This window comes from Psammomys obesus, unplaced genomic scaffold (genome assembly GCF_907164565.1).
Source record: "Psammomys obesus unplaced genomic scaffold, mPsaObe1.curated_primary_1811, whole genome shotgun sequence".
NCBI lineage: Eukaryota > Metazoa > Chordata > Mammalia > Rodentia > Muridae > Psammomys > Psammomys obesus.
In genome coordinates, this window is record NW_026590809.1 from 9,370,961 (window position 1) to 9,397,963 (window position 27,003).

General features: G+C 50.7%; 2 protein-coding genes across 11 annotated transcripts in view; one reads left to right on the top strand and one right to left on the bottom strand.

The window, feature by feature from the left end:
• Positions 1-1,485: 1,485 nt before the first annotated feature.
• Celf3 (CUGBP Elav-like family member 3) lies at positions 1,486-15,818 on the bottom strand. Of its 7 annotated transcripts, none has more exons than XM_055609101.1 (14): positions 15,773-15,818; positions 14,911-15,016; positions 13,808-13,890; positions 9,185-9,233; positions 8,683-8,811; positions 8,503-8,582; positions 7,081-7,224; positions 6,793-6,934; positions 6,461-6,610; positions 5,733-5,882; positions 5,302-5,430; positions 4,906-5,049; positions 4,028-4,164; positions 1,487-2,517 (listed from the first exon to the last, which is right to left on the bottom strand). In XM_055609101.1, the coding sequence occupies exons 4-13, from the start codon at positions 9,231-9,233 to the stop codon at positions 4,037-4,039; spliced, it is 1,245 nt and encodes a 414-aa protein (XP_055465076.1). In that variant the 5' UTR covers positions 13,808-13,890; positions 14,911-15,016; positions 15,773-15,818; the 3' UTR covers positions 1,487-2,517; positions 4,028-4,036. The 7 variants fall into 7 exon arrangements, with proteins under 7 accessions (XP_055465070.1, XP_055465076.1, XP_055465069.1 ...); XM_055609094.1 differs by having other exon boundaries at positions 14,911-15,225; positions 15,773-15,809; XM_055609095.1 differs by lacking the exon at positions 15,773-15,818 and having other exon boundaries at positions 1,486-2,517; positions 8,683-8,808; positions 14,911-15,756.
• A 371-nt stretch (positions 15,819-16,189) lies between these two features.
• Positions 16,190-27,003, top strand: part of Riiad1 (regulatory subunit of type II PKA R-subunit domain containing 1) — a 23,154-nt gene continuing 12,340 nt past the window's right edge. For 2 of the 4 annotated variants that reach the window (XM_055609103.1, XM_055609102.1), the window contains exons 1-2: positions 16,190-16,386; positions 17,386-17,455. In XM_055609103.1, coding sequence (XP_055465078.1) covers positions 16,206-16,386; positions 17,386-17,455 — 251 coding nt within the window. In that variant the 5' untranslated portion in view covers positions 16,190-16,205. Of the gene's footprint in view, positions 16,387-17,385; positions 17,456-21,531; positions 22,252-22,831; positions 22,909-27,003 lie in introns of those variants that run through there. The other 2 variants (XM_055609105.1, XM_055609104.1) reach the window with 2 other exon arrangements.

Consider the following 27,003-nt stretch of genomic DNA (forward strand, 5'->3'; position numbering starts at 1 on the left):
TTTCAGGTGCTCTGTTAGCTAAACATCCTGCCTAGAGCCTTACCGTAAGGCCTTTAAATCTTCCTTGTCAGCTTAACTGGATTTAACATCAACCTAAGAGAGCATGTCCAGAGAGGAGGAACTGAGAAGGGCACCCTTAATGTAGGTGGCACCATCCCATGGGCCCACACTGAATGAAAAAAGAACATGAACGGACTATCTGCTCTAGAGCTGAGAGCAAGCACTTCCCACCAGCACCAAGGTGGGCTGTGTTCCCTGAGTCAGAGCATGTAAAACTTAAGTTACTTCTTGTCAGGTATGTGGTCACAGGAAAGAACCAGACTCCACCCAGTTCTTGATCTCTACCACACTAAGACTTGCTTTTCCATGAAGCCACACCCACAGATGTTTCTCCATAGTGGTGTGTGTGTGTGTGTGTGTGTGTGTGTGTATCTGTCTGTCTTTCTATCTGTCTGTTCCAGGCTGGCCTCAAACTTCTGAGTCCTCTGCCTCAATCTTCCAGGTCCTGGAATCATAGCCATGTGCTGCCATGCTCTGATTTCTTTTAAACTATTAGAAGTTGTGCTAGGAAGAGAAGGGCAGGGAGAGGTGGGGCTTAGCTGTGAGGTTTTACACATGGATAGTTTCTGTTGCTCTTTCCTCTCCCCTCCACCCCCTCCTTTTCTTTCTTACTTTGTGTACCCTTGGCAAGTGCTCTTAACCATCAAGCTACATGCTCAGCCCACAGTCGTTTTTTTCACTGAACAACCCTGGCCTGAGGCCAGATCAGACCTGAATGGGGGCACATCTGTAAGGACAGACAGAGAGGAGCTACCTGCCTGCAGGTGGGCAGCGCTCAGGAAAGGGAGAGTACTTGGTGATTCCTGTGGGCCAACAGCAGTTCTTAGAAAGGACTCATAGGTTGACTTTCAGACTTTCTGCTAGATGGACCACTGCAGTGGCCTGTTAGGTACTGCTGGGGAGCCTCACCTCAGGGAACAGCGGCTGAGAAGACGGGGTGTGGCTTTGGATTTGGACAGATGGGCAGCTTTCACGGCTTTCTCTCTTCTGTCACTGTGACTCTGGGAAAAAGACTAACTTTCAAAATATCCTCTTCCTTTCTATAAAATTATAGCCTGCTCCACAGGGTTGTTGGAGAGTGAGGAAGTGAACATTAAGGGGCAGCACAGGACCATGAACAGCAATGAGAGCATTATGCCAGCTCCCAGTGTCCCTGAAACAAACCCAACCTTGTGAGGGCCACAGCTGCCTACAGGGAGAGAGCTCTGCCGACCAGCGCTGGCCTCTCCACTCAACTGCAGATTCTTTCCCTATGCTTGACTCTGAAGAACATTCTAGAATTAAACCCCAGTGATCAGCAGAATAGGATCCTGAAGTTAGGAGCAATGTCTAAACACAGCTAGGGCTTGACCTTCCATGAAGGGCTGGTTAGTCTCCACTTCCTTCCCTCCCCTCCCCAGTGTGAGCACCCTACTCTGACCCTTCCAAGACTCGTATTTGATGCTTTTAAACTTTTTTCTTTATTTAGACAGAAAAGACCAACTCTTTAAAAGTAAAACTCAATAAATAAGTGTAGAGAACTGTCAGAAATGGACTCCCCCTTCTCGCCCTTTACCGCCCCACCCCCACCCCACATTCTTTTCCTTAAGACCTCTTCCTAAAGAAAATGATCAGGTAATAAACCCCTCTAGCCCTCCCCACACCCTTCCTCCCGGATACCCAATTACCCCCAAAGCAAAGGGAGAAATCAAGAGAGAGAAAAAATCCAAGGGCAACATTGTCTAATCTCCCAGAAAGAGAGATGGCAGCGTCTGGCTGGGTGGGCTGGTAATGCCCTGGTGGTCATGGTATTTACATGGAGGGGCCAGCAGAGACTGTAAACATCATTAGGAATCCAAGGGAAGGTCTTTTCCTCATGAAAGGAGGGTCTCTGTGACTGGCAGCGAGGCAGCCCTCAGGGCTCCCCCACACCCTCCTTGGAGGGGGCCCTTGGGGGAGGCAGTGAGCTTTAGGGCTGGGAGCCCAGGATTTGGAGACATCCTACCTCTGGCTGAGGGTGGAGGGAATGTGAACCAGCTTCTGAGAAGCCCCTGCTGTGTGGAAGAGGCTGGGCTGAGGGTGCTTGGGAGAGAGGACATGCTGCTGCCCTCTGGGGCCTGCACAAACTACTTCAGGCCCACTGAGGGGAGGCAAGTGCGAACAGTGGGTGCGGAGGCCCATCTTGGGAACCTTAGCAGAAGGCAGAGACCCCTGAACCTTCAAGCCTATTCCTTGCTTCCTCACGAAGGCCAAAAGGGCACTGGGGAGGAAATAGGCTCTTGGAGCCAGGGAAGCAAAGCCGTGGCCCTTCCTTCAGAGAGGCAAGGTGGTAGGAGTGAGCCAGGTCCTGGGCCCTCGGGGCCATGAAGCAGCTTTTGCCCCAGAGTCCAATCAAGACCCAAGGCAGATGTGCAGAGAAGGCCAGGGCCAATCATGGGAAGAGGGTATGAAGTGCCCCTTCCTCTGTTATCTCCAGACCTGTGAAGGAAGGAAATATGGGTGAAGCACAGGGAAGAGGGCTAGTACAGGTCACAGGTTCCGGGAAAGTGGGGGTGGCAGGGAGTGATGGCACCTATGGTGTGGCTACCTGAGAAAGGCAGGCCATCCAAAAGGCCTGTCCCAACAGACCCATCTGCTCATCTCCCCATCCCTCCAGTTATGAGGGCATCGAGCAGGGGAAGATGATTGGGGAAGGAGGGGTGGAACAATATAGAAACTGAAGCAATTAAGAAAGAAACGAGTCAAAAATTGACTGAAAGGTAGAGTCAGCTAGATAGGAGAGAGGCAAAGAGATGAGACAAACAGGCAGGCAGAGATAACTCGAGGGGAAGGAGAAAGGGGGGAATGGACAAGACAAACACCTGGAGAGAGGGGGCCATCTGCAGAGGCTGGGGTGACCCAGCGGGGGCTTAGGGATGGAGTCTCATAGGGTAACACCACTCCCAGCCCTTGGGTAGTGTTCTCATTCCTTTTCGGAAAGGAACAAAGGACGCAAGAGAAAATGCACAGAACAGACTGCTGTTGACCAAGCACATCCCGCGAGCTTCCCCCGGCCCTGAGCCTGTGCTGGGGGCCGCGTCCCTCCTCAGCCCCTCCCCAGGTAACAAACAATTGGCTCCAAAGACAACACGCTCGTTCCATGCAACTTACAGGGGCCCGGAGCAGGGGTCCGGGGTGGGGGCTTCAGCCGACAATGGACACGGACCCTGGGCTGGGACCCCCCAGGGTGGGGGGAGTTAAGCAGCCAGGATTGGGGGGAAAGGGGAGAAACAGAAATGTGGGTATTGTTCTTGGGTTGTGAATTTTCAAGGTTTGGTCCAAAGGAGATTAAACAAATCATAGGCAGGGCTCACAGGTGTGTGCCCCAAGCTTGGATGGCAGCCTACACTGGGCTGGGGGCCTACTCAGTACAATTCCCAGGCAGGGGCAACTCCACTTCCTCCACTAAGCCAAGCCAGGCCCACTCCCATCTGCATTTGTGTGCTCTTGCCCTAGGGTCCACTGCCCTGGGAAAATCACCTACAGTTCAGGGCAATGGGAATTGGTGTGTCTCCACTTGTCGGGAGATGAGGTTTCAAAATCAAGAGGCTCTAGGACCCTCCAGTTCTCTAAACCAGCCACCTGGCCCCCAAAACCTACTCCACTAATTTCATCCAACCCAAAGGAAAACCAGAAAGAGAAAGACACAGACACATGGATGCTGACCAGACAAACAAGACCAGATATTGTGGGAGACTCTAGGAGCAGACACAGGCACAGACACTTGGCTCTCTGGGTGTGTGTGTGTGTGTGTGTGTACTCAATAGCACACATGTGGGCAGGAGACACGACTGACTGAACAGTAGCTGGGTGAGTGGCCCAGATCCCAATTTCTCATGGCCAGCACCAGAGTGTGGCAACTGGAAGAAGGGTAGAAGATTCACTTAAGGGGTCTGGCTACAGTGGGTGGAGCCTGGAGTTGAGATCACAGGGCAGGAGCAGCACCCACCTGAAGCCCTTAGTAGGGCCTGTTTGCATCCTTAGGCCGCTTTAGCTGGACTTTGAGGCGCTTCATGCCAATCTGGAAACCGTTCATAGCCTGGATGGCAGCCTGAGCACTGGCCGGATTGTCGAAACTCACAAAGCCTGAGGTGAGAAGGGCGTAAGCCCAGCCCAGCCCTACGTCGCTGTCCTGCCACAGGATCGGGGCTTGTTTGGTTTCCCAGGAGCACCCTACTTCTTCTGAGCATCTCTAATGCCTAGAAGCCTGCCTGGCACATAGTAGGCATTCAGAAGTAGTTTGTTGAGGATAGATTTAATGAGTGAATCCAGTCCAGCTATTCACACAAACTAGGATGTGTTTCCCAATGTTCTTTGAAGGGTGACCCCTTCCTCATCCTGAGAGCTCTCAGATCCTTGCTTTTTGAAAACCCTATAAATGGCTTTGAAGCAAGAGCATACTATAGCAGGCTTCCAAAGACAAGAAGGCAAGTGAACCTACATCTTTTTAAAATCTACTATCCCTGCACTTCATGAAATGGAGATGGGTGTGTGTGTGTGTGTGTGTGTGTGTGTGTGTGTGTATGCGCATGCGTGTGTGTTTTATGATAGAACCTAGGACCTCATGCCGCTAAATGTACTCCCAAGGCTGGTTCTTAAGGAGGAAGACGAAGCTGTGACTTTTCTACAAGAAGAGATGGGCTTGGGTAGCAACTATATGGGATAGCGGGTGTGTCCGAAATGATTCTTTTGTGGCTGTATACTCAGGCTTTCAAATACTGAGTTCATTGAGACCCTAAAATGCCTTCAAATGTGACAAACTTTGTTCTAAGTTAGATTTCAAACAAAAATGTCCATACCCTGTCTTTTGGGTTATCATATTCTTACCAAAACATTTGCTTTGATTGGTGGCCCGGTCAACAAAGACTTTGGCTGAGATGACATGACCAAAAGGGACAAACATCTGGAGGATCTCTGAGTCCGTGAACTCCTGGGGCAGGTGGTAGATGAAGATGTTGCAGCCATCAGGGCCTGGGTGGCAGCAGAGACAGAAGGGATAGCTCAGAGACTGGGAAGTGTAGACTGGAGCGGCAGAGGTATGGGGAGAAGCAGCTGGTGAGAGCAGCCACCAGTCCTGGTCCCTAGCAGTGTGGGCTAGGGCTCCCCATTCCTTCCATCCTCACACACAGGGCCAAAGAGCCCTCGAGAGTACCCGAGCCCACAACATGGGTGTTCTTATCCCTGCGGATGCATGGCTATCGGGACCCTGCCCCAGGCTGGCACCTTCCCGCTGCTGTTGCTGCTGCTGCTGCTGCTGCTGTTGCTGAGGTGGTGGCGGTGGCTGCTGGGTGACCAGGGCTGGAGGCTGCGGGAATGCAGGTGCAACCAGGCTGTAGGCTGCAGGGTAGGCTGCTGGGGTGGTGAAGACAGAGAAAGCTCATGGGGTTCGCCTGACTCCTTACAACCTTGTCTCCCTTCCCCAGCCCAAACCAGTGGAATCTACAGGCTGAGGGGTTGTCAGGGAAGGTGCTTCCTCAGACAAAGTCCTGGGTGTGCTGTCCCCAAACATCCATCCTCACAGGACAGCACAGCTTGTCAGGAAAGCCTGAGGGTGTGGTTGGCAGAGAGCATAGGAGCGCAGACATGTAGTTTCTGGATCTGTGTTCCTCATGCCAGCCCTCCCACCAGGGCAGGGCCTGGTCAGAGCGCCTTACCTGTGTAGTGCTGCATTCCTGCATAGGCCTGCTGGAGAGGGTCCACGGGGGCCGTGGGGCTCTGGGCTGCAGAGAGCATCACAAGCCATGAGTGGGTCTGGGACACAATGGGAACCCCACCAGCACTCCTCTCGGCAGACAAAGCCTCATCTGGGGGGTGGAGGGTGAGATGAGAAGGGGAGATGCAAATGGCAGTAAGAAAGGGGAGAGGCCAGCATCGGGTAGACAAGTCTGTGACTGACTTGCTGCTCTGGTCAGATTGCTTCACCTCTCTAAGCCTCAGCTACCCTAGCCAAGAACCCAAAGAATGCTGGGCACAGTAGCTCATGTCTTTAATCCCAGTACTCAGGAGGCAGGGGCAGGCAGATCTTTGTGAGCTCAAGGCCAACCTAGTCTGTATAGTGAGTTCTGGGACAACCAGGGCCACACAGAGACCCTGTCTCAAAAAATACTTAAGAAAAAAAAAAAAAAAGAAAGTAAGTAAGAGAAAGAAGAAGAAGAAGAAGAAGAAGAAGAAGAAGAAGAAGAAGAAGAAGAAGAAGAAGAAGAAGAAGAAGAAGAAGAAGAAGAAGAAAAGAATCCAAGGAGCATTTCTGCCCAGGAAGAGAGCAAGAAAAAGCACCTTAAAGCCTTGAGTTTGGAGAGGGAAGGTGTGTCAATGGCTGCCAGCAATGGGAGTGGTGGCCTGGATGGCTGATGGAGCAAGGTGGGCAGGCAGAGAGCCCCACCTGGGTAAGGGTGAACCCCGTTGGGATACAGAGCATCAGGGGCAGGCTGCCCTGTGGGTTGGGTGGGCACCGGGCTGTAGCCGTTGACGCCCAAGGCAGCAGGTATGGCAGAGACAGGCGTGGCAGCAATGGCAGGAGGGGTGCTGGTTCCTAGGAAGGAGAAAAGTGACAGCGACAGAGCAGAGGCAGGCACACAGAAGCAGAGAACCAGTTGGCAAATTTGAGGGTCAGAGTTGAGCAAGCAGGCCATTCTCTAACCCCTGAGCACCTCCTGGACCCCATGGCTTCCCCTGCCCCCATGCTGTCATTTGCCTGCCCAGCTTAGGCCTTACCTGAGGATGGAGTGATGGGGGTGGCGATGAGGCCATTGGCGTTGATGGCAGTCATGTGCTGCATCTGCACGGCAGCCATGGTGGCCATAGGGCTGAGGTAGGCACTGTGAGCTGCTACCAGGGCTGCCTGCTGCTGCATCAGCTGTGGGGTGGGAGAGAGCAGGGCCTGGCTCCCAGCACTGATGTTCCTCTACCTCCTACCACCTGCTTTGGTGTTTGGAGGGGGGGCCAGGAGGGACATGGAAATGAGCAAGATCTAGCACTGGTATGGGGGAGGGGCATGCTTACGGCCTGGGTGTAGGCGCTGTAGGCTCCAAACTGGAGGGCGATAGGGCTGAACATGCCTAGCTGGGCTGCCACCTGCTGCATCCGGCGGAGACCTCGCTCCTTCTCTGTGTCAGCAAACTTTACCACCAGGCTGGATGAGGCACCCTGGGTATGGGCCCCACATGTCACAGGAAGAGCCAGCATCTGCTCCCTGGGGGCCTCACCTGGCCTCAGGCCTCCTTGGGAGCACAGCCATTACAGTGCCCAATTCAACTGGGGGGATCATAATCCCACCATCTCCCTGAACTAGGATAGGTAAAAGACTAAATAGAATGGAGAAATATGAACTTAAGTGCTCAAAAAATGGACAGGCCTGTGGGAATGGAAAGTTCAGCGTTGAGAGCCTTCTGTGCTGACAATCCACAGTGGATTAGCTGCAGGGAATGTTAATCTGACAGCTGCTCCATCTCCCTGCCCTGATTCTGGCCCCACACCCCAGATCTTACTGAGTGCTCAGTGGGTGCCACTTCACATTTTAATGCTAGTCTGAGCCAAATCAAATCCAAACCAGAACATTTGCAAGGGTTGTTGCAGAGTCCTAGACTCTCAGAGGTGAAGGGGTCCAAGAGCCAGCTGGTTCAGTTCTCTGTCTGATGCTGTCTCTTCCTGCTCAATGGCTGCCTGCCTCTGCTAGAGAACCCTGAGTTGTGCGAGGCCCCCATCTTCAGTTAGCTTCCAGACAGGAACTCCAGCTCACATTCAGCTGACACATACTAACATTCAGGCACAGCAGTGTCGACATGTGCTGAGCAGGTGGGGCCTCTAACAAGGGTCTGGAAACCCCAGGAAATGAGGTGGAGGGTGGTAGGGTAGAGAAGAGATGGGAGATGAGAAAGGGCTGAGGAATGGAGGAGGTTGGGATTCAGACCTGGGACCAAAGGCTGAGGTGCCTAGTTAACATATCAAAGCAGACCTGAGCTCCAGATTCTCCCAGTGCCCCTCAGTTCCTACCTGAACTCTCCAGCCCAGGGGCTGGGCTTCCTCTCCCCAGAGGCTCTTCACTATATAATCTAGACATTCTCCCCCTTCACCCAGCACTCTTTCTTTCCTCCTCCTCCTCCCTGTCTCCCTGTATACATGGTGGCTTTCCTGGCCTTGGTCTTTGGGATGGGTGAACCCACCCAAGAGCTGACCCGATAAACCTGCCTTTATACTTTAATTTGACTTGAATTTGGCTCATTTTATCAGTGGAGAATACCAGTCAGAGAGTAAGGGAATTTAAACTGAAGGTGAGGATTAGACATGGGGATGTGGTATTTGACACATTGATTCTTATGCAAAATCTTAAATTAGAAGTCCTGTCCTGAATGGAATTTTGCTCTGTGCCAAGGCCTGGCAAGTGGGCCAGTGGGAGAGAGAGACAAGGAGGGTATTGGGGCTCACCGGCAGTGTCCGGCTGCTGTGAAGGGTGTTGATGGCTGCCTGGGCCTCAGCATGAGTCTGGAACTTCACAAAGGCACAGCCTAGAGTGAGTGGTTGGGATGGAGGACAAGAGGAGTTGAGTGCCTACCATGAGGGCACCCTATGGGGTCCTGTGGGAGAAGGGAGAAGAGGGAGGTCTACCTTTGCTGGTACCGTCTGGCCCCCGGAGCACAGTGCACTCGTCTATAGTCCCAAATGGTTCAAACATCTTCCGGACGTCCTCATCTGTCTGCTGCTTTCCTAGCATCCCCACAAAGAGCTTCCGGTCTTCTAGGGGGTAGGGCATGGGGGAGAGGAATGCTCAGGGCCTCCTGACCACTCTCCCAGCCCTTCACCTTCACTTGTCCCTGTTGCTCCCCATCCTGGCGAACAACAGCTCTAGGGTGGGACGGAGCTTCAGTAACATGCAGTGCTCAGCTCTGATGGTCTTGAACTTGACTTTTTAGTTTTGTCTTCTCTACAAATGGACCAAATCTGCCCTCTTACCACCACACTCACCCACTCCTTAACCCCAACCTTAGCTGATAATTCTTCAGAATTACCAGACTTCCTTTCTCAGGAAGGCTGCCTGCCCTTTAGATCCCTCAAGCCCTGGGCCTGGGAGTAGGAGAAAAGGGGCTAAATCCAAAGCTGTAGAACCTACCTCCTCGACTCTCGCTGTCGGCTGGCTTGACCTGGATCGGCCTGTTCATCTATAGGAGAGAAAAAAGGAAGCTGCCAGGACCTCCTTGGAATGTCAGGAGCCCTCCCCAGCTGAGATGGCCAGAGACTAAAGGGAGCAAAGTTGCCTCAGCACTCTAAGTTAATGGGAAGGAAAGGGTAGGGCCAGTCTTGTCTAGAATTCAGACCCGAAGAGATTAGATATATTGGGAAGAGGGGATGTGTTAGAAGATGTTCTGGGCTCAGGATGGCCTCACTGCGTGGGCCATACTAAGTGTTGCTCTCTTAGGTAAGAAAGGCCTGCTCATAGGACCCAGGTCTTGAGCCAGAGCTCAACCAGAGCTGCCTCTATTCTCAAAGTAGAAGCAAACAGAGGCTATCCCATGGAGAACCCTCAAGGAAGGCTGAGGGAGACCCCACAGAGGCCCATAATTCCTTCTGACCACTGGAGGTGTGTCTGCCTCTTTTTCTGTTCCCCTACACCCCTTGACCCCAGGGGGAAGGCACTCGGGCAGCACAAAGGGAGCAGATGCCCAGTCTCCTTGGCAACGGGAGAATGCGCACCATGGCAACCGCCCACAGCCTGATTTATCCGTCCCGTCGCCCTGGCGACTGTGGTGACGTCATCACTTCTGCTTTTCCACACACCCAGAGAAGGACTGGAAGAGGGGGTAGGGGGTGGGAACAGAATATGCTGGGGCTAGGGGATTGGGTGGGGGCTGGGAGGTGGGGGAGGGGCCCAGGAAAGCTTCCTGGTTCTGGAGGGCCCTGTGCAGAGTGAGCCCTGCTGGGGCCATACTGTTAGTTCTGCTTTCCACCTCCAGAACCAATCCTTGGTATCTGAAGATCTGAGAGAGCTGAAGGAGAGGAGGCTATCCCTGCTCCTTTGCGATCCTCCCTGGCTGCAAGTCCTCCAGAGCTCTACCCTGTGCCTGACACCCACAGTATCACCCTTTGTTCAGTGGGTAGAGAAAGTCCTACTTCTGTTCTGTGTGTCCTGTTTGGTGAGTGGACTTGGGAAATCCTGCCACTGGTTGATTTCCTTCACCGAGAAGGCGAGCAAGTAGTAACTGGAAAGTGGAGGAAGCATTCAGGTTCGGCCTCTGAGCTTCCCTTGCTATTGAGACTTTGAGTGCTGGGCACCCCACTCATGTGATGGTGGGGCAGTCTTAATTCCAGAGACCGAAAGCATAAGTGTGGCATTCAGTTACATGCTAAGAGTGAGGCTGGGCTTAAAGGTACCTAAAGAAAGTCACATAGGTGAGAGGAGACCTAGGTCTAAGGCTCCTTGCCTCTCACTAGCAGTGGCCTCTAGGCTTCAACTTTTTCATCCATACAACAAGAGGCTAGATCAGGAAATCTGTACCTAGGTGCTTCTCAGCTCTGACGGGCTAGGGTTTGGAGACTTTGAGTGACATCAGTTAAGATGGAGAAATACAGCCCCTGGCTGTTCACAGCCTTGGATCAAAACTAAGACTCATCTCCAGTGATATTCCTGCCCTCGCCTTCCTGCCAGCAAATCTCTGGATCTGTGAGCAGCTGGTTGGGGGTGGGAGGGTCATAGTCACCTAAATCCTCCTGCTGATCTGCCCCCAGCTCTAACTTCTATCAATCTGGGATTATCCCATCCGGAGATTCAATCTGCTAAAGTGCGTGTGTGTGTGTGTGTGTGTGTGTGTGTGTGTGTGTGTGTGTGAGAGAGAGAGAGAGAGAGAGAGAGAGAGAGAGAATGCCTGTGGAGGTCTGTATGCTAGAAACTTATGGTCATTTACCTCCTCCTCTGTAATGTAGCCAAAATAGGGCATTCCCTCCCAGGCACCACAGCGAACTGCCACACCCACCCGTCAAGATGTACAGTCGTTCAGAACCAGGGCCACAGAATGGGGCATTCTTAGATTGGCACTTTGCCTTTCCCAACAGGTCTCTGGGAAGTTGCTGTTCTCATGGAGACTGGGAAAGAAATAATGTGGTGCCCTCCCTGCACAGGCTTCCAGCCCCAAAATAACATATCAATAAATACCCACAGCTGATGCACATTCTCACAGAGACACAGCACGGATCACAGCATGGACCTTGTGGACAGAATGCCCCCAGTATCCTCACAGAGGGCTCCTCAGTACTCCCAGTGACTTTCTAGTCCTCCCTTCCTGGCCTGGTACTTCCTGTGGGAAGCTCAGCTCTGTTAGCTTTCCTCAACACACCTACCCCCTCCCCTGAGTCCAGCTGTGCTGTGTTTACCTGGCAACCAGGCAGGCGCCTCTTCCCTAGCTACCACCGGCCAAGTGATAAGGCCTCCCAAGGGCCTCCCAAAGAGGAAAGGGCTATTTCTACTCCAGCCAGGGATCCTGATCTGCTTTCCCTAACAGGGACACCGTTCAGGTCCATCCCTCTCATCACCATCCCATCCCACCATCCCAAAAGCTCATTCTCTCACAAAATCCGATTCTCTTGAGGGTGCAGGTCTGGGGCCCTGGCACGCCTGCCTCCACAGGTGTCCCTGGAGTCCCAGAGTCTACCCTCCCTGCCTCAAGCTGGGGGAAAGTCCACATCTTAAGAGTGGGAGTCTGATCCGGAACATATGGGGACAAGGAAGCCAGGCAGCAGAGGATCCCCACAACTTCCAAGAAGCCACACCCTGCTCAGAATAGATCCAGGGACCTAAGACAGGACCGCCCTGGGGACTCTAACTGGAGAGAAGAGGAAATGGGGCTCAACAGATACAGGCCAGCCTGAAACATCATCTCAGTGTGGTAGTACCTTCTAGACTGTGGGGGATAAAGAGGGGAAAGCAAGAAGCAGGCTAAACTAGACCTCACAGGAGGGCTTGGAGCTTAGATAGTAGCAAAAGCTTTCTGACAGAACTGTGTATCAGCTGACAGCCTGTATACACACAGAGAACACACACACACACACACACACACTCGAAGCAAATGGCAGGATAAAGTACTTGGTAGGGTACAAAGGCAGTGTTTGGTTACAGGTGTCTGTTCCTCTGACTGACCTGAATCAGCTTCCTCAACCCCTAACTATGGGATCCTTCCTGGAAGAATGGAACCCCTCATTTCCCATTAGAAACTCTGGATTCTGTCAGCTGTGGCAAAGGCCATCGTGGGAACTTCGTGTCACCTGAGAGAACCATTCTTAGTAGGGAGTGCTCCCTCCTCCTCTGCCCAGCCCACTATATGTGTGTGTGTATTTTTTCCTCTACCCCAAGGACAGACTTTTACCTGAGCTTATAGGCAGCTAGAGGGGACAGATGCAGAGGAGATGTCCCTAGCTGGCACTGTGCTTTTGGGGCTCCTGCCCACCCCACACTTTCTTTAACTCAAGTCCCTACACAGGCTTTTTTTGGACCCCTCCCTGACTCTCCAGTTCCTTTCGGGTCTGTGAAATGAGCAACAGAAAATCCACAGCAATGGAGGTAAAAATCTGATTTGCGAGGGCCCTTCAGAGAGAAAAAGGAAATTTGGGCCTCAGCAGCTTGCATAATCTGGCCTGTTAGCTGCTCACATACATGCGTACAAGAGCACATGCTCACCCTAGACCCGAGTGCCAGCTCATATCCATGTACCCAACCTCCACTCTGAGCAGTGGCTTTTCCTGTTGGTTGGGATGAGATGGTTGGGGCGGGCTAGAGGGGCCTCTGGAGGGTCTGACGTGGGGCTGTATAAGCACTTGTTTCCTGTATCCCCGCTCCATCTGTCACGCCTGTTTCCTCTCAGGAGGATGATGGTCAATACCATTCTCTGTCCCACATGGGAAGGCATAGAAGACAGGTGTCTCCAGCCCCCAGACAGTGCTGGGCAGTTTGCTGTGGGCACTGTGGCTTCAGGACGGGCTTTCTAGGATGAACATTCTGAGAGAAAACAAGCAGATAGGTGGCCAAAGGGACCAGGAGGCTTCTTGAAGCCTGCTGTCAGGTCCCAGCCCAGGCTTGTAAAAGCTTGCCTCAGAGGAAGAAACATGTGATCTTGCGGGAGAGAAGCCACCTCTGTGACCTCCCTGGGCACACTCGGTAGGGTCAAGCCTGATCTTCCATGATGGTGTCAACTCTGCCCTTAGCCGCTGTTCCCAAACTCATGTCCACCCCAGGCCCTGTGTCTCTGTTTTAGAGTGCTTCCTGGGAGTCAGGAGGGAGCCTGTGTGATGTCAGAAACCAGCACAGAGCAACAGTCCAGCAGGCCCAGCCAGCTGCCTGTTCTCAGGGCAGCAGCAACCCTCCCCACCTCACAGCCATCCAGGCTGCCTCTTCCAGCACCACAAAAGAGTACATGGGTGCTCTTGATCCCTCTGACACAGGTGGCTAGTCTACCTGCCTCCCATGCAGCTAAGTCTTCCCTGTAGTGTGGCCTGGGAACAGACTGGGGGAGGGGAGCTGCATGAGCCCCTCAGAAAAGGCCACTTTTAATTCACTAATCATTCCTTTTCCACACATCTACAGAAGGAAAGAAAGGGATGCTAGAAGGACTTCCTTGGTGATGAAGAGGTGGAAAACAGCTGAGTGTCCTGGGAGAGTGGCAGACCCCCCCCTCCTGCCCAGGCACAGGCACCCTGAAGGCTCCCCCCCCCCACATACACACTTAACCCAGCAGAGCACAGAACTCACCCCTGGGAGAGTCTTCTGTTCGTGCAGGGCGCTCTGGGCCTTCAGGGCTGAATCTCGGGCACAGTACGTCAGGAAGGCACATCCTGAGGAGACACACGCAGAGAGGCAGGGTTAGGGTGAGTCCTCAACTTCCCCTTCCTGAGGGGCTTCCCCAGGAGACTGAGCACAGGGAAGGGCCTTTCCCCCTTATTGATATCTTATGCCTGTTGGGTTGGGGAGGGAGGCATGCCAGAGATATAGTATAAGAAATTATACCCTAGTTCCAGGGCAGAGACCTGGAGGTGAGAAGGATGTGGAGAGCATTTGATTTGTTGAGAAATGGGATGGAGCCAAGAAGAGCTGTGGTCTCCAAACAGACAGGGCAATGTGGTATTCTCAGTCTCTCTCTCTCTCTGCTTTTCTCCTTTCCCCTTCGCCTTCTCCTCCCTCCATCTTGGCCATCAGCACCCTCTCTTCCATTTTCTCTACTTCTCAGACTCAACCAGATGCAGGTGTGGAGAGTGCACGGAGAAGGAAGAGGAAGAGTAGCAGGAAGTGCTTTTTCCTTGGCCCAGATAACAGGGAGGTAGTGTGGCCTCAAGTGCTTGGAGCTCTCCCAGTGCTGATCCCACCCAGCCCTGCTTAGCAGCACAGCTCCTCGAGAGCCCTCAGGAGCATCTTCCTAGTAACTTTCTAAGTCCTACAAACCGTGTCTGTGCCCCGCTCCTCTGCTCCCTCACTTTAGTCTTGCATTGCCCTGGCTTGGCTGTATCCACTCTTTCTAGGTTGAACAGTTGGCCATCCATCCCCGAATTATCTGGGGCTACTCACATTGTCAATCTTTATCCTCTCTCTCTCTTAAAACTTGTCCTTTTCACCCTTCTGGAGTTCATCCCATGCCACCAACATCCTCCTCCATCTCTCATGCAGAGTTTTCCTTAGTTTTCCACCCTGCAGTTTCTGTCACTCAACTGAGTTCTCATTCAGCTCCTCCATCCAGTCCCCAGACCCTGAACTGTTTCCAAATCAGCCCTTTCCAGCCACTCCATCCCTCCAGCTTCCTTCATCCCTACTGCCTCCCAGGTCTTTCAGTGCCTCCTCTCCAGCCTGGCCTGACCCCTCACCCTTGTGCAGCCCGGTGTACTTGTCCTTGATGACAGTCAGCTCGAAGATACGACCAAACTGCTCAAAGATGGGCTTCAGGTCCTTTTCCTCCAGATGCCTCGGGATCTGCCCCACAAACAGCTTGATGGCATCCGGCTCCTTCATTGGGGCGGCCCAGGAGGAGGGGCCAGGGGGAGCAGGGAGAGGCCCAAAGACAAGGGAAGCTGCCCAACCAGGAGACAGGTGGTAGGGCCCAGGGGCCCAGCAGGGCCGGCTTTCCCTTTGGCCCCCAACCACACTGCCGAGCAGAGGAGAGCTCTTCACACAAAGGAGGCCTGGGGAGTTGAGGGCTAGGGGTCAGGGGTCTAGGCAGACACTGTCAGGCCACCAGGGGGCATAGCCCAAACAAACGATCTCCCTCCCAGAGATCTGGCTAATATCCCAGGATGGGGGTCAGGGCGGCCAAGCCCTGGGGCGTTTGGGTGGTAGCGGGAGCTCACGGGTCGAGAGCAAAGGCACAAATGCCAAAGGAGATGGGGAAAGAGTCAGAGGAGGGCGATAGGAAGGAGGCTGAGGGGCTAGGGGCCTGATCTGGTTGCCAGCAGCGTCATGAGGGGTCCCTGCTCCTGATGTGGGACAGGTGACTCTCTCGTTGGCTTCCTAGGGAGGACACCTCTCTTGTGGCTGATCCTTCTGCTGGGTCCGAAGATCGCTGATGCCAAATGCTTGATCTCTGATGGCGGCAGGGCTCCGGGGGTCCCTTCTGCCCTGCCCCCTTCAGGTTCTCCCTCGACCCCCCTCCCACCCCCACCCTGGATGGTTCCCGGGCTTGGGCTGCTGCCGGCTACTCCCGATACTAAGGCTGCCTGCTTTCCCGGTCACCTGGGTCCCCGGAGCTCTGCTCTCCGGCCGCGCTCTCCTCAACAAAAACCTCCCCCCCTCCACACCCCCCCTCCACACTCCCACCTCCTTTCCCCTGACATCGGTGATGTCAGTCTCAGGGGTAGAGTACAAATTCTCTACTCTGGAGAGAGACGCACAACCCTGGCAAGAGCCACGCCCTCTTTCTATCTCTATCCTTCCTGACTCCCTTTCAGCCCCAGAAGAGCAGCTGGTCTTGATAACAGCCCTTCCCCCATCTTACTCCCCAATCAGGACTTGGGCAAGACTGGAGAATTTATAGAGGAGCCCTAAGGTGGGGTCCATTGTTCCGGGGGCTGGAGCTGTCCCCGGTGCTGGAAAGGAAGCAAAGACACAGGAGATGGAAGCTGGGGGTGGGGAGGAGAGGTGAGCCTGACGTTTGGGGATCCTGAGAATGAGGACCCAAGGAAGGAAACAAGGAAGAAACAAGAGAGAGCAGGCAGGCGGGTTGAGGGGTAGGGAGATGGGTGTAGATGAGGAAGGAAGTGGTCACAGGGTCTTGGGGGCAGGGAGAGCAAAAGTAAGGCAGAGAGGAAAAATGCAAAGGAGTGTGAAGAAGGAGAGAGCCAGTGGAGGTGAGTGAGGACTGCACACTTCCAGAAAAGGAAGCAGGGGAAACGGTAGCAGCCTGCCATTTTCAGACACCCCCTTTTTTCTCTCTGGGAGGTCTGAGTGTATAAGTGTACCACGGGCAGGAGGCGCCAGCTGGTGACAGCTCTCATTGAACAATCCTTGAAGATCAAGACACAGCATTCTACTGTTCACAGTGTCTAGCGTGCATCTTGCTCATGCATAGTAGGTGCTTAACAAACACTTCATGCAAAGAACCCATCACGGGAAGAATTCCGAGTTCCTTCTGTGGAAACAAGCACATCTGCCAGGCTCCCCTTGAGGGCAGAGTACCCTGTTGCTCCTTCTTTTGCTTCCTTCAATTAGGTTCCTTGGGAGGAACTCAGAGTCAGATGAGAGAGAGAGAGAAAAAAAAAGCAAAAGAACATTTAGGGACTATCATCCCCCCCAAACAATTATATTTCTAAGCCTGATCATATGTTCCATGGTGTAGAGGAAGGTTGGCCCTCTGTGCTGGCGCACCACACCTGCTCGGCACAGGGAGCATCTGTTGGCATCAGCTCTCAGTGGTAGCTCATCCGTGCTCTTGGCCCCTCTGTAGAACACCCTGCTTTCCCATTATTCCCTTCTTCCACTCAAAGTGGACCTGTTGATCTAGAGTGGTGTCTCTGAGACTCCCGGACACATCCCGGAGGCCTTCATTCCTGAGTTATCACAGCAGAGCAGGTTTCTCTCCTGGAGCTGAAATAACTGCCGCGTCGTAGGGACTGTTCCAAATGTGTTAGGCTTTGTTAAATACAGCACCCTACATGATATGAAGAAACCAAGACACGGTGGTCAAATAACTAGCCCGCTGAGATTCCAGCCTGGGCAGTGTGGGTTCTGAGTTCAGGTGCTGAACTCCCACACCCAGCATTCCTTGTGGGAATGGAGTGATGTGAACCTGGCCCCCTTTCCTCTGTACTCACTGAAGTGCTGGTAAGTCTCGGTGCTTCCTTCCACAGCCTCTTTCCTGGTGCCCGCCTTCACCTTCCTTACTCTGGGTTCCTGTGGCCTGAAAGAACGTTCTGTCAGGTATGTGTATTTGACTAAATGTATGTGTAGAGACTTGATTACACTTCATCATACAGATGCCCAGGTCCTCCCAATGGGGTTGCCCTAAAATGGGTGGAAAGGGTGAGGTAACAGGAGACTTCTTGACAAGTGGCCAGGAGATGCCACGGCACTGCCAGGGGACCAGGAAGTGGAAAGCTATAATTCTCCACAGTAACTTTCCATTCACCTGCCCCACCCCTGCTTCTCCTTTCTTGCCTTCCAATCCGATGTTGACATTTATGGAGACGATAAACAGATCACGCCCTGTGAACATGGGGGACCCCATGGATGGACCCACTGATCTCATTACCCTGTGTCTTCTCAGCAGACCTGCCGCCTTGCTTCTCATTCAGGCTTGGGCATAATCATATTAATTGAAATATTAAACATCTACAAAGATGAATTTCAATGAACCCTCCTCGCTTCTCCTCCCAGGCAGTAGCTTCGGACAACAAAGAATCTTCAGTCCTTAGCTTAGTTCCCAGTCAGTTCAGTCAGTCTGAGAGAGGGTAGAGGGTAGAGGGAGAGTCTCCTAGCTGATTGGCTGTGGGCACATCTCTGAAGTTCTTTCAGCCTGAGGTAAAAGAAACCCTGTGACTCTGGAGCCCATCACCAGGAGCTTCTCTCTGAGGAGATGAAGCTTCTGGCCTGAATTACCCAGGAGATTTTCTCTGCCCACCAGCCATGAGTGCGCTCTTTCCCGCGCCTGCTCAGCCCAAGTCAAGCTGCCATGTATTAAAAGACTACTGACTTTAGGGTGCTGAAGAGATAGCGCAGCAGTTAAGACCACTGGCTGCTTTTTCTGAGGACCCAGGTTTAACTTCCCAGCACGTATATCATGTGTAACTCCAGGTCCAGGCAATCTGATGTCCTCTTCTGGCCTTCACAGCAATGTATGCACATGGCGCCAAAACCTACATGCAGGCAAAACCCCTATATACATAAGAAAATAAATCTTTTTCTTTTCTTCTTCTTCTTTTTTTTTTTTTTTAATGGGGCAAGAGTAGTGGCACATGCCTTTAATTCCTGCTCTTGAAAGGCAGAGGCAGGTGGATCTCTAGAGTTCCAGGTTGCTCTGTTCTACAAAGCAAGTGCCGTGACAGCCAGAGCTACTCAGAGAGGCCCTGACTTAACAAGATTCCCCCCCCCCCCGCCCCGTAAAGCCTACTGATTTTAAATTGTCATTATTATCAACACCATTATTATTTTATTGTGGAGGGATGGGTGTGCCATGGCTTGCATGTAGAGGTTAGAAGAAGACAACTTTGTGCAGTCATTTTTCTCCTTTAAATTTCTTTTTAAAGATTTGTTAGATGTACAGTATTTAGCCTGCACGTGTGCCTGCATGTGCGCCTGCATGCCAGAAGAGGGCACCAAATTTCATTATAGATGGTTGTGAGCCACCATGTGGTTTCAGGGAATTGAACTCAGAAGCTCTGGAAGAGCAAGCAGTGCTCTTAACCTCTGATCCATCTCTCCAGCCCTCCTTTAAAAATTTTTTAGTTAAATTTTTATTTTTTATATTAATTACAGTTTATTCACTTTGTATCCCAGCTGTAGCTCCCTCCCTCATTTCCTCCCAACCCCACTCTCCCTTCCTCATCTCCTCCCATGCCTCTCCCCAAGTCCACTGATAGGGGAGGTCCTCCTCCCCTTCCATCTGACCATAGCCTATCAGGTCTCATCAGAACTGGCTGGTGCATCCTCTTTTGTGGCCTGGTAAGGCTGCTCCCCCTTTGGGGGTGGTGTCAAAGAGTCAGCAACCGAGTTCATGTCAGAGATAGTCCCTGTTAACCCTAAAAAAATTTTAAGTTACATTTATTGATTTACATTTACATGTGTGGAGTGACAATTTTGGAATTTTTGGTTTCTTTAAAAAACACAGAATTATTATAAAAATTTGTTCTTGTTTTAATCCCAGGTGTAGGGCTATGGGGCTACTTCCCAGCACCTGACTATGATTTGCTCAGGCTCTAGCAAGGCGCGATTTTGCCAGCTGCAGATAGTTTCTGCCACAGTGCATGTCTGAAGAACAGCTTTCAAGAGTGGATCCTCTAATTCCTTCAACCTTTATGTGGGTTCTGACCAAACTCGGGTCTTCAGGCTTATGTAGCACCTGTTTTATCCACTGACCCATTTGCTAGTTTGTTTCCTGACTAGTTGTTTATTTATTTACTTATTTATTTCAGGCAGGGTATTACTATGTCGCCCTGGATGTCTTGGTACTCTACATAAACCAGGCTGGCTTCAAACTCACAGAGACCTTCCTGCCTCTGCCTCTGGAGTGCTATGATTAAGAGTGTGTGCCACCACACCTGGCTTGTTGACTGAATTTTTAAGAATTATCTATTTGTGGGGGCTGGAGAGATGGCTCAGAGGTTAAGAGCACTGCTTGCTCTTCCAGAGCTTCTGAGTTCAATTCCCAGCAACCACATGGTGGCTCACAACCATCTATAATGAAATTTGGTGCCCTTTTTCTGGCCTGCAAGTGTACATGCAGGCAGAACATTGTATACATAATAAAATGAATACATCTTTAAAAGGAAAGAATGATCTGTTTGTTTAGTTGAGACAGGGTCTCTCCTGCATCGAAAGCTGGCCTGGAACCCACTGTGTAGCCTACGATGAACTCCTGACCTCCCAGTCTCCACTTCCCAAGCAAAGCACTCAAGGTTACTGGAATGAGCCATTGTATTGTGTCCACCTTGTGAAATTGCTCTTAAAAATAATTTTATTTAAAAAAATAATTTATGGAGCTAGGTGTAGTGGCACACGCCTTTAATCCCAGTACCTGGGAAGCAGACATAGGCAAATCTCTGAGTTTGTGACTAGCCTGGTCTACACAGTGAGTTCCAGGCCAGCCAGGGCTACAGTGAGACCTTGTTTTGTTTATAAATCATTTTTATAGGACTAGGGCAATGGCTCAGTGGTAAAGCACTTGTTACACAAGCATGAAGATCTGAGTTCAAATCCTTAGTACCCACATAAAATGTTGGCTAGAGTGTTGAGTCTGTGCTATCCTCACTGGGGAGGTGAGGAATGAATTCCTGCATCTCTGGGCCTTCTCGTTTGGCCTAGCCAGCCAGTGAGCTCTAGGTTCAGTGGAAGGTAAGATTGTGATTCCATAACACTGGATGATGCCCTGTTGTTTCCACACACGTGTGCACAGTACCCATACGCCCACAAACATTTTATTTAACATACTATATTAAAAACATTTCAGCATGCAGTGCATATGAAGTAATTTAGATCGCTTACATCCTTTTCTTCTGTTAAGTCTTCAAGATCCAGAGTGTAGTTTAAATTTCTGGCATATCTAACACAGCCATGTCTCAAGTGTTCAAGAATTGAGAGACGGTGCCAGCCGCACTAGCTACAAGTCTATGGATTTTTTCTCAGCCTCCCCCCTCCAATGGGAGCTATCACCCTTGGGAAACCTCTGCTCTTACTATTAACTCTGTCTCCTAAAAAACAGATATAAACAACCCAAATGATTGCTAACCAAGATGGGCTCCTGGGAAGAGGTTCATAGCCACTGACTGATTCATCTGCTTCTGGTCTTGGGATTGTTAAGGCTGTCTGCTGTTGTGTCTCCAGGAAGGAGACAGAAAGGTAGAGGCTGCGGAATCACACATAGATCCCTCCATGGCCTAACATTTAGCTTGTTTCTCATGCTGTGTCTTTGCTTGGGTCAAGGGTGGGGGTGGAGCAATTGTTCATGAGTCTCAAACTCTTTTGGGATTTTGTCTCTTGTCTCTCAGAAGGTCTCTGCTGGGCACCATATCTGTGTGCAGGGAAAGCTGGCGTGTGTGTGAGTGTGTGTGTGTGTGTGTGTGTGTGTGTGTGCGTGTGTGCGTGTGCACGCTCGTGCGTGTTGACAGACGGCTCCTGCCCTTTCCAGGCAGCTATTTTGAGAACTGTGGCTTTATGTTTCACTTTCCCTTCTTAATTAGATACTAGAAGAACAAATCTTGCAGCCAGTTACTTCCCTTTCTCCTTCCATATTCAGTTGAGAGTGAGAGAGATAATTTACAATGTATGAGGAGTGAGGGTGAAGAGAAAATTAATCTACTAGAGAAAGTCATTCCAAGAAGGGAAATTCTGCCAGAGTGCTGGCCAGGTTCAGTATTTTTGAGAATGTTCCTGTCTTTGAAGAGCTTGGCTCCCACCACGCTCCGAGGTGCTTTCATATTTAGGAACTCGGTACTTCAGTATCTAGTGTCTGTCTACAGAACAGATGGGATGCTTGGCTTCTGGGCCAGTGGAAGGAAAAAAAGCCTGGATTTCTTCGGTAGGCACAGCGTCTGCCCAAATTGGGAGCTGTATTCCGGAAGGCCCTGCGCTAGGAAACTCTTCCATGGTTTGCTCTAGCTAAGTAAATGCACGTTTTGAGGTCGAGCGGTGTCAAGAAGAAATTCATACACAATTCAGCTCAGAAGTCAGTCTTTAAGCCTGGGTGAGAGGATCCTCTGGAGACCCCAAATCCAAGTTCATTATCTGCAGAGTGGCCTGGACTTTGCTTCCCTCAGTGGGATTCTGCCTACCCTGCTGGAAAGGATTAGTCTTTTAGAGGGGCGGGGCCAGAGGCAGCCGGTGAAGTGGGGCAGGGCTTCGTTACTTCGCGGCCCGTCGCCTAGACAACCGACTGCAGCTAGATGGAGACGGTACGCCGACAGCAAGCGGTACGGGGACAGCAAGCGGTACAGGGACAGCCAGTGGGACCGGAGCCGGGAACGCTGAGCCAGGAGCAGCTGAAGCAGTTGCGAGATTTCAAGGTGCGTGAGTCGGGACCATCTCCTAAAACCTGTCTCGATCAAAGTGAAGATCCCCAGGACCGAGGTCCCTCGGACAGGGAGGAGGGCCCTGGGAGAGGATAGGAGGGACGAGAGGCCAGATGAGTGCCAGAGGACTAGGTGGAGCGCCCCTGAGCCCAAAACACACCAGGCATTTGAAAGTGCAAGACAAACCAAATAGAGTTTCTGACCAGAGAAATGACAGGGGACATAGATCAGCTGGTGGAGTGCTTGCTTAGCATGCACTAACTGATGGGTTCCGATCCTCTCTCGCCCCTACCCCATGCGCATAAACCAGCACACCCTAGTTAGAGGCAAGAGGATGAAGAGTTCAAGGCCAGCTTCAGCAAATTGCAGGCCAGCCCAGGCAACTTGCAATATGAAACTCTACCTGAAGAGAAAAGAAATGAGGCTGTCCCACAAGAAAGCCTGAAGGCTGCCTTTCGGCTTTCAAGCACTCCAGCAAAAGACCTGGTTTGCCCCAGCCACTTCACACCTCCTTTCTGGGTTGAATCCTGGATCTGTTTCCCCAAATCCTTGACTCTTGGTTGCTGCTTTTTAGATCCAGACTCGGATCGAAAATGAAAAGTACTTGAGGACCCACAAAGAGGTGTCGTTGCTCATTAGCGGCTTCTTCAGGTAGGTGGTTTGACAGGCTAGCCCTGGGAACAGATGACTAGGTTAATATGTGTGCCCTCTTCTTTCTTTAGACACTCTCTAATAGCCACACTCAGGAAGAATGTTCAGTTTGAGGCCAGCCTGAGCTGGCTCTAACAAAAACAACAGCAAAACTGTTCCCTTTTCCTTTGATTTTTTTTTTTTTTAAGACAGGATCATATAGCCAAGGGTGCCTCAAACTCAAACTCATTATGTAGCATAGGTTAGCCTTGACCTTGTGATGATCACTCTGCCTGCACCTTCCAAGATGTTAGAACTACACAAATGCAGCAGTCCAACTTGTTTCAGACCTGTTAAAAGTTAAAACACCTAAGACTCAAACTCTCGTAACTCTTGGCACTCTACATCCTTTAAAATACAGGGTTCAATTACTTCAGCTGTACAGATAAACACATGTATGGAATAACACCGGGAGATGGGCTGTGGCATTGGGAACAGTGTAGAGCGCTGTTCTCACCCTAAGAAGAAGAGTGTCCCAACAGTGCAGACTCTTGGCCCTTGCCTGCCTGAGAACACTGTACATAAATGACAGAAATCCATGGGATAAGGGCTCAAGGCTGTAAATCGAACACTTTACGTGCTGAGGCAGGAGGATCACAAGTTTAAGGCCTGGACTGCATTAGGAGGATTTCTGAAAACAGAAAGACAGAAAAGAAAGAAAGATATTGAGGCAAAAGAATATTATTTTCCGAGTTTAAAGGTAATCTCATGGTCCCACCATTTGAGAGGCAGAGGCAGGAGGATTTGTGAGTTCAAGGCCAGTCTGATGACTTCTCTCAAAAAGCCAAAATCAATAAAAAAACACATAAAGCTTTCATTTCTTAGTATGTCCTAGGATAGGTTTCTTCAAGGCATTCCATCTGAAGAGAAGACTCTCAGACTCCAGAATGGCCGTGTGGTGAAGGCACTGGATTTAAGGAAGTGGGTGTGGGGCGCACCTTTAACTCCAGCGCATGGGAGGCAGAGACAGGTGAATCTCTGTGAATTTGAGGCCAGTCTGGTCTACAGAGTGAGTTCCAGCCAAGGTTACATAGTGAGACTCTGTCTCAAAAATCTAATGGGGTTAACAAGCAAAGAACTGAAGGAAAGAACCATGTAACAACATGGATGAAGAAGAGGGCTAGCTCAAATTCTGTTTGGCCACATCTAAGTCAGCATGGTTAAAAGAACACTGGTATTGTCTTCTGGGCACTGTTGTGTTTCCATGCATCAGCAGTCATCAAACTGATTGTGATGGTATTGTCAGTCCTTGATTTATGTTACTGGTCCAATGTTTCAAATGCTGGTACCATGTGTGTCTCCATAGCAGTTATCCTGTGATGGCATCTTGGTAACATTTTGATGATCCTTTCAGTAACTCTATAAAAGAGAGATGATGATGATGATTCTGAGACAGTTTAATTATGTAGTCTTGGCTGGTTTGGAACTCACTATGAAGACCCTCCTGGCTTCAAACTCACAGAGAAAAGCCTATCTCTGCCTCCCAAGAGCTGGGATTAAAGGCACACCAGCATGCCCAGCCCATTATCATTTTTAGAAAGCCATCTTGAGTGTCTGGAGGGATGGCTTAGCAGTTTAGCCCACTTGCTGCTCTTACACAGAACCTGGGTTCAGTTCCCAGTACCTACATGGTGGCTAACAGCCTGTTCTAGGGAATCTGACAATTTCTTCTGCCCTACACAGGCATCTGACATGCATGTAGTACACCTACATACATGCAAAAAACAAAACAAAACAAAACAAAACAACACTCCTGCACATTAAATGAAAATAAATCTTAGAAAGAAGTAGGGAAGCTGGGGAGTGCTTATGCACTTAAGAGGCAGAGGCAGGCAAATCTATATGAGTTTGAGGCCAGCCTGGTCTACAGAATGAGTTCCAGGACAGCCATGGCTACACAGAAAAATTCTGTCTTGAAATGTCCCACCCCACCCCAAAAAGAAAAAACAAATAGAAGGTGGCTTCTAGTGTTTCCATTTTTGCAAATGAGACAAGTTCAGTTCAAAGATGGGATGTCCATTCCTCAAGTCTCTGACAAGGAAGACACCCCTGTTCTTCCCACTGGAAGATGTGCACAGGTGCACACTGGACGCCTAGGGGTAGAGCGCTGGCTTAGATGTGTGATGCCCTGGATTCAAGCGCCATTTTCCCAGGCCTCTTTTGCTTTTCCTTGGATCTCACTAGTCTTCATATTTTTGCCATTTCTCCAAGGAGCTTCAGATTCCCATAGCAGGTGGGGAAAGAGTTAGTGAACACTGAGATCTTGTCTCTGCGAAAGGCAGAATTGATTATGGCCAGTGCAGATATTATGTGCACGCTTTTAACCCCAGCACTCAGAAGGCAGAGAAAGTGGATCGCTGTGGTTGAAGGTTCAAGGCCCATCTGGTCTACATAGTGAGGTCCAAACCAGCCAGGGCTACAGACTGAGAACCTGCCTTAAAATAAATAAAAAATTAAATAATTAAATAAATAAATAGATAGATAGATAAATAAATAAATAGATAGATAGATAGATAAATAGATAAATAAATAGCAGAGTCCTCTGCCAGTGTCAGATGTGCAGAATATATTTTTCTCTTTTATTCTAAGGGGAAATAAGGACTGGCATGACTCCAGGTCTGGGAGCTTGAAGTACAAGTTGGGCATAGTTCTGGCAGAAAATTTGAAAACAAACAGTGAGGACCCAGAGTTATATCTACATTGGCATCATTCACAAACACAGGGTTAGAACACTGGGTGGCGAATGGGGGTGGAGTGCCGGTGACCCTGTGTCTCTGTTTGTCTAGGAAGTTTCCAGGAAGAGGAGGGGTCTCTGGGCCCAGCTCTGCACTATCCATGCAGCCCCAAAGCCTTCCTTTTCCCTCCTCCCAAGATCAAGCATCCCAGCCTATGGCTTTGCTGCCCTGCAGCTTAACTTGCTGAACTCCTCCTGGGCCCTCTGTGGCTTCTCCCTGGGCTGGTATTTGAAGTATGAGGGCTAGTTTGCTTGCTGTTAATTTCTTTGAGCAATGCCAGGGTGAGCTTTGCTCAGCTTTGCTCTGGAAGCTTTTACCCAGTCCTCTGTGAAGAGGAGAGGGAAGGAAGGGCTAGATGAAGACAGCTGGCCTGTTGTTCTGTCTCGGGGGTGTTCTGACATCCACGCCTGATGAAGGTTCGAATTATTCCCACTGGGAAGGGCATCCTCCAATTGGGCTTTTTGGTTTCTGTGATCTATGTCAATTTAGCCCTCCTCTTCAGAGATACAGTGCACTTAATACCTTCAGTCTGGACCTGTGGAGTTAGAAGCAGAGGGACCAAACATTTTAGGTACCCAGAAATCTCAGATTTAGGACTGGAGATGCAGTGTCCTCATGTACTTAGGCAGATGCATCTTCCCAAACGACAGCTCTGATCTATCATTCCTTGTCTGGAAGAATCTTGCCTTTTTTTTATTTGTTTTTAAACCTGTTGAATATACAGAGAAGTTACAAATCTGAAGCTAGATGAACTTGCCCATACACTTTACACTCTGGGTAGAGAAACAACTTTACCAGCACTTCAGAGCCCAAGTGACCTCATTACTTATTTTTATTATAATTTCAGACACACTCTCACAACACAGAATGGCCTCAGTTTCCCAGGTGTTGGGATGACAGGTGTAAGCCATGCCGCCGGCTTCGAGCAGAACAAACCCTTGGCAGTCTCGAACCCCCGCCTCCCTGCTTTTACTCAGTGCTCCCTCCGTTCTGTGACTGTGTGGCTGCAGCACTATTACCATGCCCATCCTCCCTTTTTCTTTTTTCACAGTGCCGGGCACCCCAGTGCCTCGTGCTAATAGCATCTGCTCCACCACCTCCCGTCAGGAGCCCTCCTTTTCTCCTTCACTAAACATGTCTCTATGCCAACCAGACTGGTCTTTCTAGTTCTCCCCAGGCCCAGGGAGCCCAGGCAGACACCCCTACCCCTGAGTGCTCTCCTGGACTCTGGGGATACAGTAGTAGACACAATCCAGCTGCTAACCTCAAGGCATCACACACACACACACACACACACACACACACACACACACACACACAC